Genomic DNA, 16,771 nt, shown 5'->3' with positions numbered 1-16,771 from the left:
CAGGAAGGGGCCAAGGCACAGTCCCATCCCCACACATGCTCCATAGGAAGTACTCCAAAGTAATTCCCTACTTTGTTTGGATAGGCCAAAGAGCTATAGCTCATGATGGAGGCAATTGAAATGAAAATATTGGAGAAATGGGGAAATTCCTGAGTTTAGAGAAGGAAGTGACTGAGCAAAGTGAGATGTGGCAAGGCGTGGTGGGAAAAAAAGTTGAAGGCTTCTATAAAGGAAGTTGAGCGCTTGTTCAAGTCACTGCTCAGCTTTGTTCCTGGAATTGTCCTCTTCTTCAGCTCAGAATGATTCTCAAGGTATGATTATGTTACAGCCTATTTCTTTTGGTTTGATTTTCATCTCTTTACTCTCTTTTCCAGTTATGTGATGTTTTTGCTTTGAAAATGGCATTTTACCTTATTTAAATGGAAACTCTGATTTACAGATCACTCTCAAATACTAGTTATATTTATATGTTTATATGTTTTCCCCCCAATAGAATATAAGGTCCTTGGGGAAGTAAAACTTTTTCATTTGTTTTCTCTGTATTTTCTGTGCCTAGCAAAGCACCTGACAAATAGTGAATATATAATGTGTTTATTGATTGAAAAATTGAATACATCTTTTTCTTCATCTGATACTATAAACATAAGGGACTTGGTTAACTGTTCTTTTTTTTTTAAATTGAGACAATAAATAGACATGACTTATTAAGAAGTTAGTCAACTCATATGTATAATGGGTATCATATTTCTTGTCTTCTCAATAGGAGGGGAAAGGCTGGAGGGAAGGAGAGAATATAGAACTGGAAATAAAATGCTTAAATAAAAAATAGATTAGTTAACATAGTATTATTTATTTTTTACTTTGAGCATAGTTTTTATTGTTGTTTTCAATAAACATAGGACCTAGAGTGACTGGAACCTAAGAAATCACCTAGTCCAACACCTCTCCTTTTTCATAGGATGTAACTGAAGTCCAAAGAACTTAAGTGTTTTGCCCAAGGTCATACATGTAAAGAATAATAGAGTCAAGATTAGAACCCAGACCCTTTGACTCCAGAACCAATGATTTTCCCTTTTACCACACTGCTTTCTCAGCTGACAAGAAAAAATCAGTCAGATCCAAAAAGTTATTTTTAAGATAAGAGGGAGAAAGTTAAGTTCACAGGTTGTTGAATGTCACTTATTTCTTTCTCTTCATCTCATTTTTCTTACATTGTCCCTTTAGGGCCAATGTAGGGTTACTTGTCCTTTGGAAGCATGAGATGCCTTGTAGCATAGTGGAAAATGAATTGGTCTTGGAGTCAAAAGAGATTCGAGTTTTAATGCCATCTCTATTATATGCTACCCAGGTGGCCTTCAGCAATCCATTGAACTCTTAGCTCTAGTTTCCTCATTTGTAAAATAGAGGTGATAATACTTAATATAGCTATCTCACAGAGTTGGGGGGGGGAGAGAAAGCCCTTTATAAACTGCCAAGTGCTATATAAATATGAATGACTACGTTTATTTAAAGGTTTATAAGCAGGCTTCTCTATGGAGTGACTGCCTGCACTATTCATGGTAATACAGAGTTGGAATAGGCATATAACAACCGACTCTGAGATCCCACTTTTGTATCTACTCTCCCAGTGTTTTCCAAATGGAATGAACTATTCACAAAGTAGTGAGTTCCCCAACACTTGTGGGGAATGTCATAGAAGAGATTCATATGTCAAGCGAGGTTTGTACCAGACCAGATTAACCTCCTATATTCCTTCCAGCTCTGAGGGCCTATGATTTCTATGATTGAACCTCATCCCATGAACAACCAACTCTTCCCCACGTGGTAGTGCCATTACTGATAGCCTGTTCCAGTAGAGGAAAAAAGGAACTCTGCACTATCACTAACCAGCTCCAATGTAAAGATAGAATTGGAAAGAGAAAGCATGCTTTAGAACTGCATTTCCCAGAAATAGATACAGATATGTTGGTAAATCTCCAAAGAGGCTACTGTCACAATAATCTCTTCCTCTTTTCCCTTTTTAAATTGGGTTTGCAGTGATTGATTCCTAGAGCATAAAATCGGAATGCCTCCCACTTTGCCTCTCTCTCTCTCTCTCTCTTTTTTTTTTCCTTTAGGCAATTGGGGTTAAGTGACTTGCTCAGGGTCACACAGCTAGTAAGTATCAAGTGTTTGGTCTGAGGCTGGATTTGAACTCAGGTCCTCCTGACTTCAGGGCCGGTGCTCTAAACACTGTGCCACCTAGCTGCCCCTCACTTGGCCTCTCTTGAAGCAGTTGGTGGAATAATGGATGGAGCACTGGGCCTGGCATTATGAAGACCTAAGTTTAGCCCCAGACTAGCTGTGTGACCCTAGGCAAGTCACTTAACTTCTGTTTGCCCACTTCCTTAACTGTAAAATGGAGATAACAATAGCTCTTATCTCACAAGGTCATTGTAAGGATCAAATGTAAGTTGTGGTTGTTGTTCAGGTTTTTTTCCGACTCTTTGCAACTCCATTTGGGGTTTTCTTGGCAAAGATAATGAAGTGGTTTGCCATTTCCTTCTCCATTTTACAGATAAGGAAACTGAAGCAGACTGGGTTAAATGACTTGCCCAGGGTCACACAGCCAGTAAGTATCTGAGGCCAGATTTGAACCCAGGGAGCTGAGTCTTCCTGACTCCAGGTCTAACACTCTATCCACTGGATCACCTAGATTCCCTCAAATCAAATGAGATATTTGTAAAAGGGTGCTCAGCACAGTGCCTAGCACATAGTAGGCACTATAGAAATGCTCATTCTCTCCCTCCCTTCCCCTAGTGTAGTGAAAAGAGCACTGGCTCAGGAATCTGAGTACCTGAGTTCAAATCCCAACTCTGATGGTTACAATCAATATGACTTTGGGTAAGTCACTTAACTCCCTTCAGCCTCAGCTTCTTCATCTATAAAATGAAATGGCCTCTGAACTCCCATCCTACTCTGGATCTATGATCTTCTGACCAATTGGCCCTCAGCTCCATCTCAGAGACTTCACTGTGAAAACCCCAACACAACAGCCTCCATTAATATCAAGGCTTTAAAAAAATGACTAGTAACTCATCATGCAACAACAAAAGACACAGTGACCCATACAGAGTAGGTGATTAAAAATGCCTATTTAATGAAAATGTTAGAGACACTTGGCTTAGATTTAGAGAATCTGGAGTTGAGACAAGTTCACAGACAAAACCCTTAGATGAAGAATAGTCAGTCATTGGGATTGGAGTCATTTGTGGTGGCGTTCCTCTTACTGGCTTCAAAGAAATGAGACAATGTATAGGGGTGGGGGTTAGCATGGTATGCTCAAGAATGCAGGTATACCTCATTGTAGATAATTAGCATATTCTTAGAAAACTACATGTAGAGCACCGGCCCTGAAGTCAGGAGGACCTGAGTTCAAATCTGGCCTCAGACCAAACACTAGCTGTGTGACCCTGGGCAAGTCACTTAACCCCAATTGCCTTAAAAAAAAAAAAAAAAAAAACTACGTGCAACTAAAGGAAGTTGAACTCTGAATAATTATACTAACCAATCTTGGTCTCAGAGAATAGATTATAAAACATACATCCCTTTTCCTGGCAGGAGGATTATGCCACATCCAAATGTGGTTGTGATGTAAAAATAAAGGGCATAAATAAAACCTGTTTTTTAAAAAGTATACAAATCAAATCTTATCTTAAATTCATTTAAAACAGGAAGTTTACATTTTAAACCTTGTCATGGTTCTTTTTGTAAAGCAAAGGGCCCTTGTGAAATAGAGATAATGATCTCAATCTGTTTTTGTAAGGATTCAGCAGCTTGGTGAAGTGGGAAATACATGACACACCCAGGATCAAGTCTTAGCTCTGCCAGAGCCATCTGGGTGACCACGGACAAGTGCCTGCACCAATCTGTGCCCAAAGCTCCTTCTTTGTAAAAGGAGGGCATTGGATCTGGTGGTTTCTAAGGTGGCTTCCACCGCTCAGATTCTGAGCCTACAATTTCTTATCTCTGTATATTAAATTCACTAATAAGGGGCACATACCTCTAAGCAAAAATGCTAACTCCTCTTGTAAGAAGTAAGTATGGAAGAATAAATGCATGACATCTGCTGCTCATTGAAAAATATTTCCTTTTTAAGTCCATCACAGAAAGCTTTGCCAGTGTCATCCATGGCCTAAATATACAGCACCTGACAGATCGAGTCCTTCAGAGAAGTAAGAGGATGATCCTGGACACTCTGGGTGTTGGCCTACTGGGAACCAACACAGAAGTCTTCCACAAAACAGCACAATATAGTAAAGTAAGAGTTCAAAAGTATATATTAGAGGTACAAATATGCCTGACAATTAGTGTAATGTGATATAACATAGCATAGTTTAATAAAAGATAATGTGACATAATATAGAGGGGCAGGACATTGTGGCAGACAGGGCATGGAGCCAGGAAGATGTGTGGTCATGTCCAACCTCTGATACATACTGTGTGACCATTGGCAAATCACAACCTCTCAGTGCCAAAGCAAATGTTCTACCTTTGCCCTAAACCCTCCTCTGTTCCTAACTTACATGTTCCTTTCAAGAGCACCACGATCCACTGAGTCATCCTGGCTTCCAACCAAGGTGTCATCCTAAGCTACTCACTCTTTCTCACGACCCCATCTCCAAGCTGTTGCCAAATCCTGTAGATTCTACTTTTTTAACATTTCTCTATACGCTTCCCCTTCTCTCCTTTGACATGACCATAATCCTGGCGAAGGATCCCATCATCCCTGGACTACCGCAATAGCCTTCTTGTTAATCTCCCTGCCTTAATTCTCTCCCCACCACATCCCATCCTTTACTTGGCTTTCAAAGTGATCTTTTTAGTACAAGTCTTACCATGTCACTCTCCCTATTCAGTAAATGCCAGTGGCTCCCTATTACCCTAGGATCAAACAAAATTCTCTGTTTGGCTTTTAAAGCCCTTTATAACCTGGATCTTTACTATTTTTCCAGTGTTTTTACATGTTATTCACCTCTATAATCCAATGACACTGGCCTCTTTGCTGTTACTTGAACAAGATACTCCATCTCCTGACTGGTTTTTTTGTTTTGTTTTGTTTTTTACCAGCTGTTCACTATATCTGAACTGCTCTCCCTCCTCATTTCTGCCTTCCAGCTTCCCTGACTTCCTTTGAGTCTCAACTAAAATCTCATCTTCAGCAAAAAGCCTTTCCCAATCCCCTTTAATGGATAAGGGAAGGAAATAAGCCTTTATATAGCACCTACTATGTGCCAGACAGTGCTGAGTACCCTTATATTATCTCATTTGTCCCTGCAAGTTAAGTGCTACTATTATCCCCATTTATTATCCTTCATCCCAGATGAGGAAACTGAGGCAGTCAGAGGTTAAGTGACTTGCCTAGGCTCACACAGCTAGTATGTGTCTAAGGACACTTTTGAACTCAGATCTTCCCAATTCCAGACCCAGAGTTCTGTCCACCATACCACCCACTGACTCCAATATTACCTACACATGTTTCCAATGTTGAATGTCTTCCCTCTGGTGATTATCTCCAACTTATCCTGTATATAACTTGTTTACATGTCTCTCCCTGTTAAAGTATGGGTTCCCTGAAAACAAGAACTGTTTGTTCTTTTCTTTGCGTGCTCAGCACTTACCACAGTGCCTGGCATCACATAATTCGTACCAAAAAAATACTTGTTAATGCTAAGACTATAAATTTCAGACAAATTGGTAAACTACATCAGTAAAATCAATAGCAGTAGTTTATATAATTTCTTTACACCAGTGAGATCACAGGTCTAGACAAAAACCATTTATACATATGTGACTATATATGTATGTATATATAATATACATACATAATACATATAAGATCTGGAACATGCATATATACATGTGAGTATATATACATATGTCTGTGTGTATACATACCCACACATACACACCCATACAGGGTGTCCCAAAACTCTTTTTTTTTTTTTTTGGCTAGGCAGTGGGGTTAAGCGACTTGCCCAAGGTCACACAGCTAGTGAGGGTTATGTGTCTGAGGTCACATTTGAACTCAGGTCCTCCTGACACCAGGGCCGGTGCTCTATCCACTGCACCACCTAGCTGCCACTGTCCCAAAACTCTTAATGCAGTTAAGCTTTAATAGCTTAAAAACACACACATAGTCCAGATCCATGATAGTACAAAAATTGAGTTATGATACAGCAACATATACAATGTAAAGAGTAAAAACAATAAACATATCTATGATGCAGCTACATATAGAGTGTGTATGTACAGTAAAAAATAATAAGCTTTGTATATGTTGTAGACATATATCTCTAGCAGTAATATAATGCTATATAGGCACTTATTTGTTATTTATGCAAAATATGTCCAGTATGTCTATGATAATAAACATTGTATTCCAGAAACGTGTTTCTATAATATAGGTATTTGTAGTAATTTTTTTTGGATCAGACCTGTGACTTCATATATGTAAGGAACTCCCCATGTGATGAGGAAGCTTCCTCTACCAAAGCAGATCGGCATCTTCTTTGTACCTCAAAGTCTTAAACAGTTGCCTGAAGAGTATATCTATGAAGGATCTAATGTATATATATATATATATGTGTGTGTGTGTGTGTGTGTCTATACATATACACGTATGTGTGTGCATGTATATATACACATATATACACATGTGTGTACACATGTGTATATGTGCATTTACACATATGTGTATATGTAGTAACCTGCATATTTATAATAATATATTACATAATACATTGTTGACAATATGCCTATAATAAATAAAATCTATTTAGAGTGACCCTGGCATAGTGACTAGGAAGCTGGTCTCAGAAACAAGAAGACTTGGGTCTAAGTCTCACCTCTGGCGAAAAATAGATGTTTGACCCAGGGCAATCACTTGGCCTCTAAGTGTTCCATGCCACTCTGAAACTAAATTGCAGAGCAGTCCCAATCTCCAGTAGCAGAGGAAATTCCTCACCAGGAGCTCCTTACACTGATACAATTGCAGGTCTAGTTTAAAACACACACACACACACACACACACATAATACATATAATAAAAAATATATATACAGTAGATATAAATATCTAGAATCATCAATTTAGAACTGAAATTTTTTTTAAAAATGTGCATGTAAGTCAAACCTCTCTATACCTCCCATCGTCTGCATCAGGAACTTGTATGAGAGGCTCACGGACTTCTCTAATCTAGATGTGAAGGAGAAGTTGTATAACCCCCTAAACCAAAGAAGAAGAAATTTACGGAATGTGATTTACATTTGTCATCAAAATTTGTTAGTCTAGTGACCCCAATCATTAAAGAGGAAGGAGCAAGCAAGACACCAGTGGTGACCTACTGCCCCAGTTTAACTCTTCTGCTTTTGTTCCAGATCTACAGTAGTGACGCCTCCAGCTGCGTCTGGGGACATCCAGATCTCAGGCTCCCACCCACATATGCCGCTTTCGTAAATGGAGTAGCTGTAAGTATTTTTATGTTGCTTTTCAAGTCTCAGATAATCAGTATCACCAGTTTTTGTCTCTGTTGTTTCTAAAGTTTTTAAAACAAGCCCTTTTAGAAGCTTCATAGGATAAAATTATCTATGAACGGATGAAACCAAGGACTTGGGGAAAAGGAGGCTTTCATGAAGTACAGAACACTTTTAGGATATCCCAACTATAAGTCTGGACTCTTTCTCCAGATCTCTGTGGCAAAAATAAAAAACTCAATGCCAAAGCACTTCATCTAGTGGGAAATATAAAACTGATACACACAGTTACAACCATCAAAGGAATCCTAAGATAATCTTACAATGGGTGATGTCGATTCTATTAAAGGATTTCAGAATGGAGAGGAAGCATTTTTGGCAGGGGTAATCAGAGAAAGTCATATGAAAGAAATAGCATTTAAGCTTGGCTTTCAAAGGTTTCAATGGTGGTGGGGAAGGGGGTAGGTCAAAAGAACAGACAGGGAGTAATAGTGTATCCAGTGCCAGCACTGAAATCAGGAAACCTTGATCTTGAAACTGCTTCAGACTCATACAGGCTATACAACCATGGACAAGTCTTTTAACCTCTCAAAAACTACATTTTCTTCATCTGTAAAATGGGTATGACAATACTTGTGCTTCCCTTTCCTCACAACAACTTAGGGTTGTTGTGACGATAGCACTTCAAGCAAAGTATTACATAAATGTGTTTATTATATTATATCATATTATATAATATAGTATTTCAGAAACAATAAGTAAAGGAATTTGACTGGAGGTTAATTTTCTATGTGGTAGTAGTTGGAAGCGAAACTGGAAAGGTAGGTTAGGGCCAGATAACAGAAGGTCTTAAATGCTAAGATACAAAATCTGGACTTTACTCAGTAGGTACTGGGGAGCTATTGAAGATATTTTTTAGCAGGGCATTGAAATAATCAAAGCAATGGTTTAGGAAGATGGCATGACAGCTTAGAGGTGTGAAGAGCCTGAAATCAGGAAGACAAATTAGAAGACTTCTGCAATGAGTCAGACATGAGTGATGATAGGTGGCTAAGCAGTGCAGTGGGTATGGAAAAGAAGGGATTGAGTGGAAGATTATTGAGGAGGAAATAGCTGGACTTGTCAATTAACTTGATGCAAGAGGTGAGGAAAGAGGAAAAGTTAGAGACAACTACAAGGCTTCAATCCTGCATGAGAAAGGGAAGTCTCTTTAAGGGAGAAAATAGTGAATTGTTTTATAAATGTCCAGTTGCAGATAACAGCAGGACATCCAGGTAGAAACATCTAGGAAGAATTTGGAAATGAAACAAATAAGCATGACAATATCCACAAAGATTTTATTTGAGAAGGCAGTGTTTGGAGTTGGAAGTATTTGGCCTAGAAGAAAAACTGCCCATTTCCTTTTTCTGGATGCCCCTTTTTCCCACCCCTTCTCTTCTGAGACTTATTTTCTCTCTAGTCACTGTGATCAGCTCTCCACCTTGTGGGAGGTGCCTCTTATATTTATACGGGAAGAACAAAGGGACCTTTGAAGTATCCTAGGCCGATGTCCATGAGTTTCTGATTTACCAATCCCCTAATTATATCATTAAGTTCTTGTGTGCTCAGGGTAATTCATGAGTGACCTGGGTTCATTTTTTTCTCTGTTTTTAAGAAGTTTAATAATATGCTTTCAAGAAAAATCTCTTTAGTTCCTTCAAGTCCCCAGATGGGAGGACTTTCCCTCTTCCTCTCCCTTTACACCTCCCTCCTTCTCTCCCCTTCTGTCCCCACCTCTCTTTCTTCATGCCCCTCTCCTACCTTTCTCTTCCTCCTTACCTATCTTCTCCTCTCTCTCCCCCCTCCCCTCCCCCTCTCTCCCCCTCCCCCTCCCCCCCATAATCTACCTCTCAGCTGTCTTTGAGTAAATTAAATACATGTAGACTAATAACATTTTGGGGTTAACCACAGATTTCTCTTAATACTGGCTATAATACACTAGTAAGGGCAAAGATATAAAAACTTTAAACAAACATTGAAAAGTTTTAAAACCTTATATACGCTGTTCCAGGTGGTTTCTTCATTACAAAATTTGGACCCAGGTCTTTTGAACTCCACCCCAATCCACACCATGCTCCTTCCTCAGACTTAATGAGAATATAGAGAACTTAAGATAAAATCTCATCTCTGACAAAGTTATCTTTTTCTCTATTGTTTTTAGTCCATTGGGACTGAAGGGAAATGAATCTATATATTTGTGTGTGTGTGTTTTTCCTATCCTACAAAGGTTCACTCAATGGACTTTGATGATACATGGCACCCTGCTACACATCCTTCAGGGCCAGTACTTCCTGTCCTCTTGGCTTTATCAGAAGTCTTACCTCAAAATCCCAAGGTTTCTGGACTTGACCTGCTGCTGGCTTTCAATGTTGGGATTGAAGTACAAGGCCGATTAATGCATTTCTCCAAGGAAGCCAGTGACATACCGAAGAGGTATGGAGAGAATTTGTCCCAGAGTTAGGCAAAATGAAATATAAAATAGTTGATGCTTTTTAGGGCTCTGATCTCCATTAAATTTATCTAATACTAAAGGTTAATTTTAACCACCAGTTGGCATTGCTAGCTACTATCCTAGTCTTATTTATCAAAAAAAGATCAGCTATTAGCAAATGCTAACACATAGTAAGCAGTTAATAAATGCTTATGGACTAACCAATTCATTCACCTGACCATCATAAACTCTACACCACTTAAGGGAACTGCTGATGAAATGCAGACTTTCTTTTGGTTCTTCAAGAGTGAGTGATCCCCAGGTCCACTTCTCTCGGGTGGCAACACTCTTCTCATTAACCAAAGGGTGAGATCAGGGAGGATTTACCTAATCAGAATAGATCTGAGATTTCTTACTTACCAGAAGACCTTGACTTGCTACTGAACCTGCTACATTTTACTGAACTCTAGTCATGTGCTCATAATGGAAATAGCCCCCATTATAAAGAAATGTGTGGACACTATGTGGTGTTTTGCTCATTTGTGTAGTAATCAATAAGAGAAATAAGTATTCTATAATAGAAAATCAGCCACACAGTTGGAGACCCATCTCCTAAACCCAGCATTCTCCCAGTGTGTAAGCATTCTCTTTACTAAGGAGTTGCAGGAAAGACACAGTTCAGTTTATTTAGAGTCCCCACAACCATTTTTCTTGCAAACAGGGAAAGAAGTAAAGAGAATCCAACAGAGTTCACAACTAACTGTCAACTCAGTATCTGGTAGGGCCAGCTATTAGATGAAGGAATGCTAGATCTGGGTCTTGGCTCTTCCTCTTGGCACAATGGATGGTGTCAGGGGAACCCTGGTGCAGAATGAACCTTCTACAACCAGTGGTTTTCCATTTAGTGTCCCATCCTTGGCAGGAACTGCTTTTTACCAAGGCTAACTATGGGATGGTACAGTGGTAGGCAAGGGCAGACTAGACTAGAATACCCACTGTCCTTCTGTCTGTTTGACCTTATCTGTAGTACCTCCCCATTGACTGTCCTATCTGCCTCATTTCCTTCTGAGATGTTCCCTAGAGCCTAGTTACTAGAATTGATGCCAAAATCCCAACTCAAATTCCCCAGAGATTTTTCTTTCACCATATATTTGAGCATGCAAGATAATGGCTTACCTTTCTAAGTCACTGCCTGCCCTGTGTTTTTAATAATCCCCTGCAAGGGGTTTTAGCCATCAATGTAATATAAGCCTCTCTAATACACCACAATTAACTGGCCTGTTCTGTGTTCTGCTTTCCAGATTCCATCCACCAAAAGTTGTGGGCACTTTGGGCAGCGCTGCTGCTGCAGCCAAGTTTTTAGGGCTTGATCGAACAAAGTGCAGAGAGGCTATGGCTATTGCCGTTTCCTATGCAGGGGCACCCATGGCAAATGCAGCCACACAGACCAAACCTCTCCACATTGGCAACGCAGCCAGGCATGGGTTAGAAGCTGCTTTCCTGGCTTTGCTGGGCCTTCAAGGGAACCAGAAGATCTTGGACACAGAGGCAGGGTTTGGGGCCTTCTATTCCAACTACACTCCACAAGCCCTACCAGCTTTAGAATCTTACACTTTGCTGCTGGACCACCAAGATATAGCCACCAAGCGCTTCCCTGCCCACTTAGGAACACACTGGGTGGCAGATGCAGCTGCTTCTGTGAGGAAGTACTTGCTCCCCACTGACAAGATCGAAAGAATTGTGCTTAGAATCCCTGATGTCAAATACGTGAATAGGCCTTTCCCAGTTTCAGAGCACGAAGCCCGGCACTCCTTCCAGTTCATTGCCTGCGCTATGTTACTTGATGGTGGCATCTCAGTCCAGTCATTCCACAAGAGCCAGGTTGACAGGCCTCAGATAAGGGAGCTGCTTGATAAAGTAGTGTTGGAGTACCCTCCTGATAATCAGCCTAACTTTGATACCCTCTACTGTGAGATGAGCGTCACCCTTGAGAATGGAAATACCTTCACAGAACGCTGTGATACTTTTTATGGTCACTGGAGGAAACCACTGAATCAGGAAGACTTAGAAGAAAAATTTAGAGCCAATTCTTCCACTGTGCTCCCCTCTGAGGCAGTAGAAGGCATTATAAAAACAGTGAACAGATTAGAAGACATAGAGAATTGTTCTCTGTTAACCACATTTTTAAGGGGGCCTTGTCTACCAAAGAAGACTTCAAATTGTATTCAGCATGTACTCTCCCACCCATAGCCTCTCTTGATACTTCCAAAGGATTGAAGGGTTTTGACACTTTGAAGATTCATAGGATCATAAATTTAGAACTAGAAGGGCCCTTGGAGGTCATTCAGTACATTTTACAGATAAGGAAACTGAGGCACAAAGAGGTTATTTGCCCAGAACCACACAACTAATAAGTGTTTGAGATAGAATTTGAACTCAAGTCTTCTTACTCTAAATCTAGCACTCTGTCCACTACACCTCCCAGCTACCATGATTTAGTAATTGCTTTCAAAGGGCAAGCACCTGAAACTTGGGTTTCTTATCAATCAACAAATTAAATAAACAGTGTTAAATCAGGCAAGACAAACTCAATTCAGATATGTCTCACCTGGCATATATGGAAATGGTAAGTTTATCTTGCTCTGTCAAAAGTAATGGACATATTTCTTAAGGCAACCTGAAAATTTGCAAGGTAATGTACACATTGCTCAAGACAGCAGGAGAAGGTTGCAAGACATTCATACGATCACAGGATCATAAACCTGAAGCTGGAAGAGACCTCAGAGCTCTCTAGTCCAAACTCTTCATTTTACAACTGGAAACTGAGGCCCAGGGAGTATGTTACTTGCCTAAGGTCACACAGGTAGTGTCAGATGCAAGAAGGTAAATAAAATTTGGCTGCAGAGTGCCTTACCAGCAAATTTAGCCACTTCCAAATAGTTTTACTGACTGATGGACTTTCAAGAGCTCCATATTTGGGGAGAAATGTCAATACAATAAGCTATTTCTTAATCTGAGGGAAGAGTTCTACAGCTTCCTCCACCAAGAGAATTCTTAATTAGTCCCAAGACTTGGCAAGACAGCCTGGTAGCTAGATACAGAGATCTGCATGCTTAGAAGTGATGATCCAGGTAATAAAGCTATGGAAGAGGTTGTACAAAGCACCAGATGAGTGAGTAGTCAGAACCTATCAATCCCTGGAGAACTTGGGCAAAAATTACTTAATTTTTTGTTCCCTCCCACCTGTAAAGGTTGACATTTAATTACTGTAGTGTAGTCATGCTTTCAGTCTGAATTTGTAAAAAAAAAAAAAAGAAGAAGAAGAAGATATTGATAATGTACTTGATAAAGATGCCCTGTGTAGCCACTCTGAGCATATTCTCTCCCTTAATATTTCCATGCTTGTTTTGTATGTTCAATTACACTTGGTTTACATTTGTATTCTTTCTTCTCAATTAGATTATAAGCTCCTCCTGAGCAGGGACTTTGTATTGTTTCATTTATATCTCTTTCCCCTCCTCCTCTGATGACCCTCGATATCCCAACCCCTAGCCCTCAGACTTGACCCCTTTAATATCTTGTAGTTGCTGTTCTCATTACTTAATAAATTTTGTTATTAACTGTCACTGTCTACATTCTCTCACAACTCATTCTAAAACAAGAAATTAAAACAGCCACCTTACCCAGAAGAAGGAGAAAGGAAGCAAAAGGACATAGTGTGATTTCTTAGCCAGAATACTTTAGGCTAACAAGACTGACATAGATAGCCCTGCAAACAAAACACATCCTACATGTTAGCAACTGTTGAACAAATAAACATATCGACTGCGCCATTTCTTAGGAAAGAGACACAGGAGATCTTCTAGCACCTCTCTCACTAGCAGGTTCACTTTTGATCCGGTCAAAAAGAAAGACAGGAATGGAATCATAATAAGGGGTTAAATAAGTTTACTTTATTCTAGTCTAGTCTTCTCAAAGGGAGTTTGCTGATAATGGGAGCACCAACTCCTACAGCATTCCCTAACAACCCTTCTCTCAGGAGCTGGCATGAAGGGGGGGCAACTACCCTTCTATCTCAATGGGGTCAGTCGAGACCAGCACAACTTGTGCACTCCCCTAAATCCCCTCAAGCTTCAATGGGAGCTGGTTGAGCAAACACACAGATTCCCCCTCCCAAGCCTTGATGGGGACTAATCAAGGCACAACAGCATTCAGCCTGCACATTCACTCCTGGTCACTGACCAGTGCCCACTTGCTTTATAGGGCAACAGACAAAGAAGGCACATTGCCAGCAATAGCCTCACAATTTTACATCACTTCACCCCTATATCTACCGTGACTGTGCAGTAGAAACTGTTTTGAACCATGATCATGAGAACTCGTATCTAACACCTGGGAAATACAGATTGTTATGACTAAGAATCCTGGGAAGAAAACTCTAAGAAAGAATAACAAAAAATTCACTTTACAAACACTAAAATTTACCTTACTTACAGCAACATAGGTAAACAGAGCTACATGAAGACAGTGACAGCCATGCCCACCCCTCCACCATGACCCAAATGCAGCATAGAAGATACTGGCTTAGGAAGCCAAAATCATGTAAGTTTAAGGGTGATGTTGGCCAGCAATCTAGGGGCAACTGCCTTCAATTATGGCCTCAGCATGGGGATTAAAGGTAACACATAGAAGTGCACCAGCATTTCACTGATGTTTGTGTTTTTTAATACTAGTCACTATGTTCTTAGGGAGGTCAAAGCCCTGGTAGCAATCATTCAACAGTTAACACACATTAATTAAGTTCTTACTATGCACCAAGTTCTGTGCTAAGCAGTTGGGAAAGAAAGAAAGGCAAAAACACAGTCCTTGCCCTCAAAGACTTCACATTTTAATATGAGAGACAACATGCAAATAACTAGGTGCATATAAGATGAAAATAGTATAAATGGAATGCAATCTCAGAGGGGAAGATGCTACCAGCGGAGAGGACCTGGAAAGGTCTTCTGAAGGAGAGATTTGAGCTGAATCTTGAAAAAAGACAAGGAAATTAGGAAGTGGAGGAGAGAAGAGAGTGCATTCCAGACACAGGGGACAGCCAGTGAAAAGGCACAGTCATGGAGTGGTCACATTCCTATGACAGCATGTAAAAAGCAGAGAGTAAGTTATTTCATCAAGTGTGACAAACATTATGATCTGTGACTTTAAAAGACCTGGAAAGCAAACACATGAAGGTGGAAAATATTCTTGATTAACATCTGCCTGTTGGATCTCCTGGCATGGGATAAATGGGTCATTTTCACGAGGAACATGAAGTTTAATCAAAGCTAGGTATCAGTGAAGGTTTTGTACCAAACAGTCCAGTGGTCCTACTTTCTTCTCTGGTCTTTGTGATAGGACAATGTAGTAAACTCAGGAATTTTATAAACTCAGGAATAATATCATGTTTGAAATTTGAACCACATTAAAAAGACAGACCAGTATATCTGGTGTTGACAATTGATAAATGAGTTGACAGATCATTGGAAGTTACTCCAGCTTGCAGGGGTCAGTGTGAACAATGACATAGTGCCTGGCCCTATCCACATAGTGCTGCTGCTTCTCAAAAGCAGTCTTGATGTCAAAGTCTTGGTACTTCAAACTTGCCTAAGAATAGGAAAGAGGTAAGGCAGTGTTGTCAAGGATACAACTATTACTTCCCTTATGACACACAAGCATAATTGCCCAACCATTTAATGTTCTTTGTGCCATGACGTCAGGCTGCTTGTTGAACAGCCCCATACACAAACCTTCTGCAAGGATGCAGACAATACTCAATTTCCTACTGTAAATACTTGGTTTGCTAGACCACCTGTGGTCAGCCACAATCTATACCAAAATGAATGTCTGTCTGACAAAGGTAGAATGAGAAATCCTAGTAGTATACTAAGAATCCAACAAACGGTGGATATATTTAAGAGTTGAAGGGACTCTGAACTAAGGACCACATATAAACCTTGTGTAGATTCATCTAAGTACCCCATAAATAGACCTTAAGGCATCTACTTGGGTCAGGTTGAAAATTCATTTCCCCAACCAGGCATAGAGTTGGTAGTGGTGGAAGTAAGCCAGCACCTTATGGATGTGGGTGATACATTGGGCCATGTCCCAAAAGTAAATTAAAATGTCATCTTAGGGCAGCTAGGCGGTGCAGTGGATAGAGCAAGGGCCCTGGAGCCAAGAGGACCAGAGTTCAAATGCGGCCTCAGATACATGATAACTTACTAGCTGTGTGACCCTGGGTAAGTCATTTAACCCCAACCGCCTCGCCAAAAAAAAAAAAAAAAATGTCATCTTGATACATCAAAATCCAGCCAATCTCAAAAAACACTCTTCATGAAGTTCTGGAATACTGAAGCCATGTTGCAAAAGCTGAATAGGTGAACCCTTCAGGGTTGCCATGTGTTCCCTGGCTAACCTTAGAGCTCTGTATACATGTTCCTTACATAGGTACCAATTGCAACATTGATCGTGTGGTAACCCATGGAAGAATGTGGTGTGTGTGTGTGTGTGTGAAAAATCCTTACTGGCACTAGTTTTGCTATGCTATTTAATTATATGTTTTCTGTTTTGAACAAGTGTATTCTCTAACTCTGTAAAAGTAAACACACTGGTACAGGTTTGTGAGATATGGTTCTGCATGGATGTTGACCCACAGAGTTTCTTGAAGTGGAATGATTTTCTGGGAGTCTGTATACGAGAGGAGGGGCAGATGCAATACCTAAAGGGGAGCTGAAATATAAGAGTAGGG

At 40.1% G+C, this 16,771-nt stretch overlaps 1 protein-coding gene across 1 annotated transcript; it reads left to right on the top strand.

Annotated features, from left to right (window-relative positions):
* Positions 1–226: 226 nt before the first annotated feature.
* On the top strand, positions 227–12,357 carry ACOD1 (aconitate decarboxylase 1). The gene is made up of 5 exons (XM_027844599.1): positions 227–311; positions 4,139–4,300; positions 7,419–7,508; positions 9,781–9,986; positions 11,286–12,357. Exons 1-5 carry the CDS (start codon positions 300–302, stop codon positions 12,232–12,234), a joined length of 1,419 nt encoding a protein of 472 aa, XP_027700400.1. The 5' UTR covers positions 227–299; the 3' UTR covers positions 12,235–12,357.
* Positions 12,358–16,771: the final 4,414 nt, after the last annotated feature.

Source organism: Vombatus ursinus, unplaced genomic scaffold (genome assembly GCF_900497805.2).
Source record: "Vombatus ursinus unplaced genomic scaffold, bare-nosed wombat genome assembly UNPS02014942.1, whole genome shotgun sequence".
In the NCBI taxonomy this organism is placed as follows: Eukaryota; Metazoa; Chordata; class Mammalia; order Diprotodontia; family Vombatidae; genus Vombatus; species Vombatus ursinus.
The sequence above is the reverse complement of the archived record's forward strand: the minus strand, read 5'-3'. Positions and strand labels throughout refer to the sequence as shown.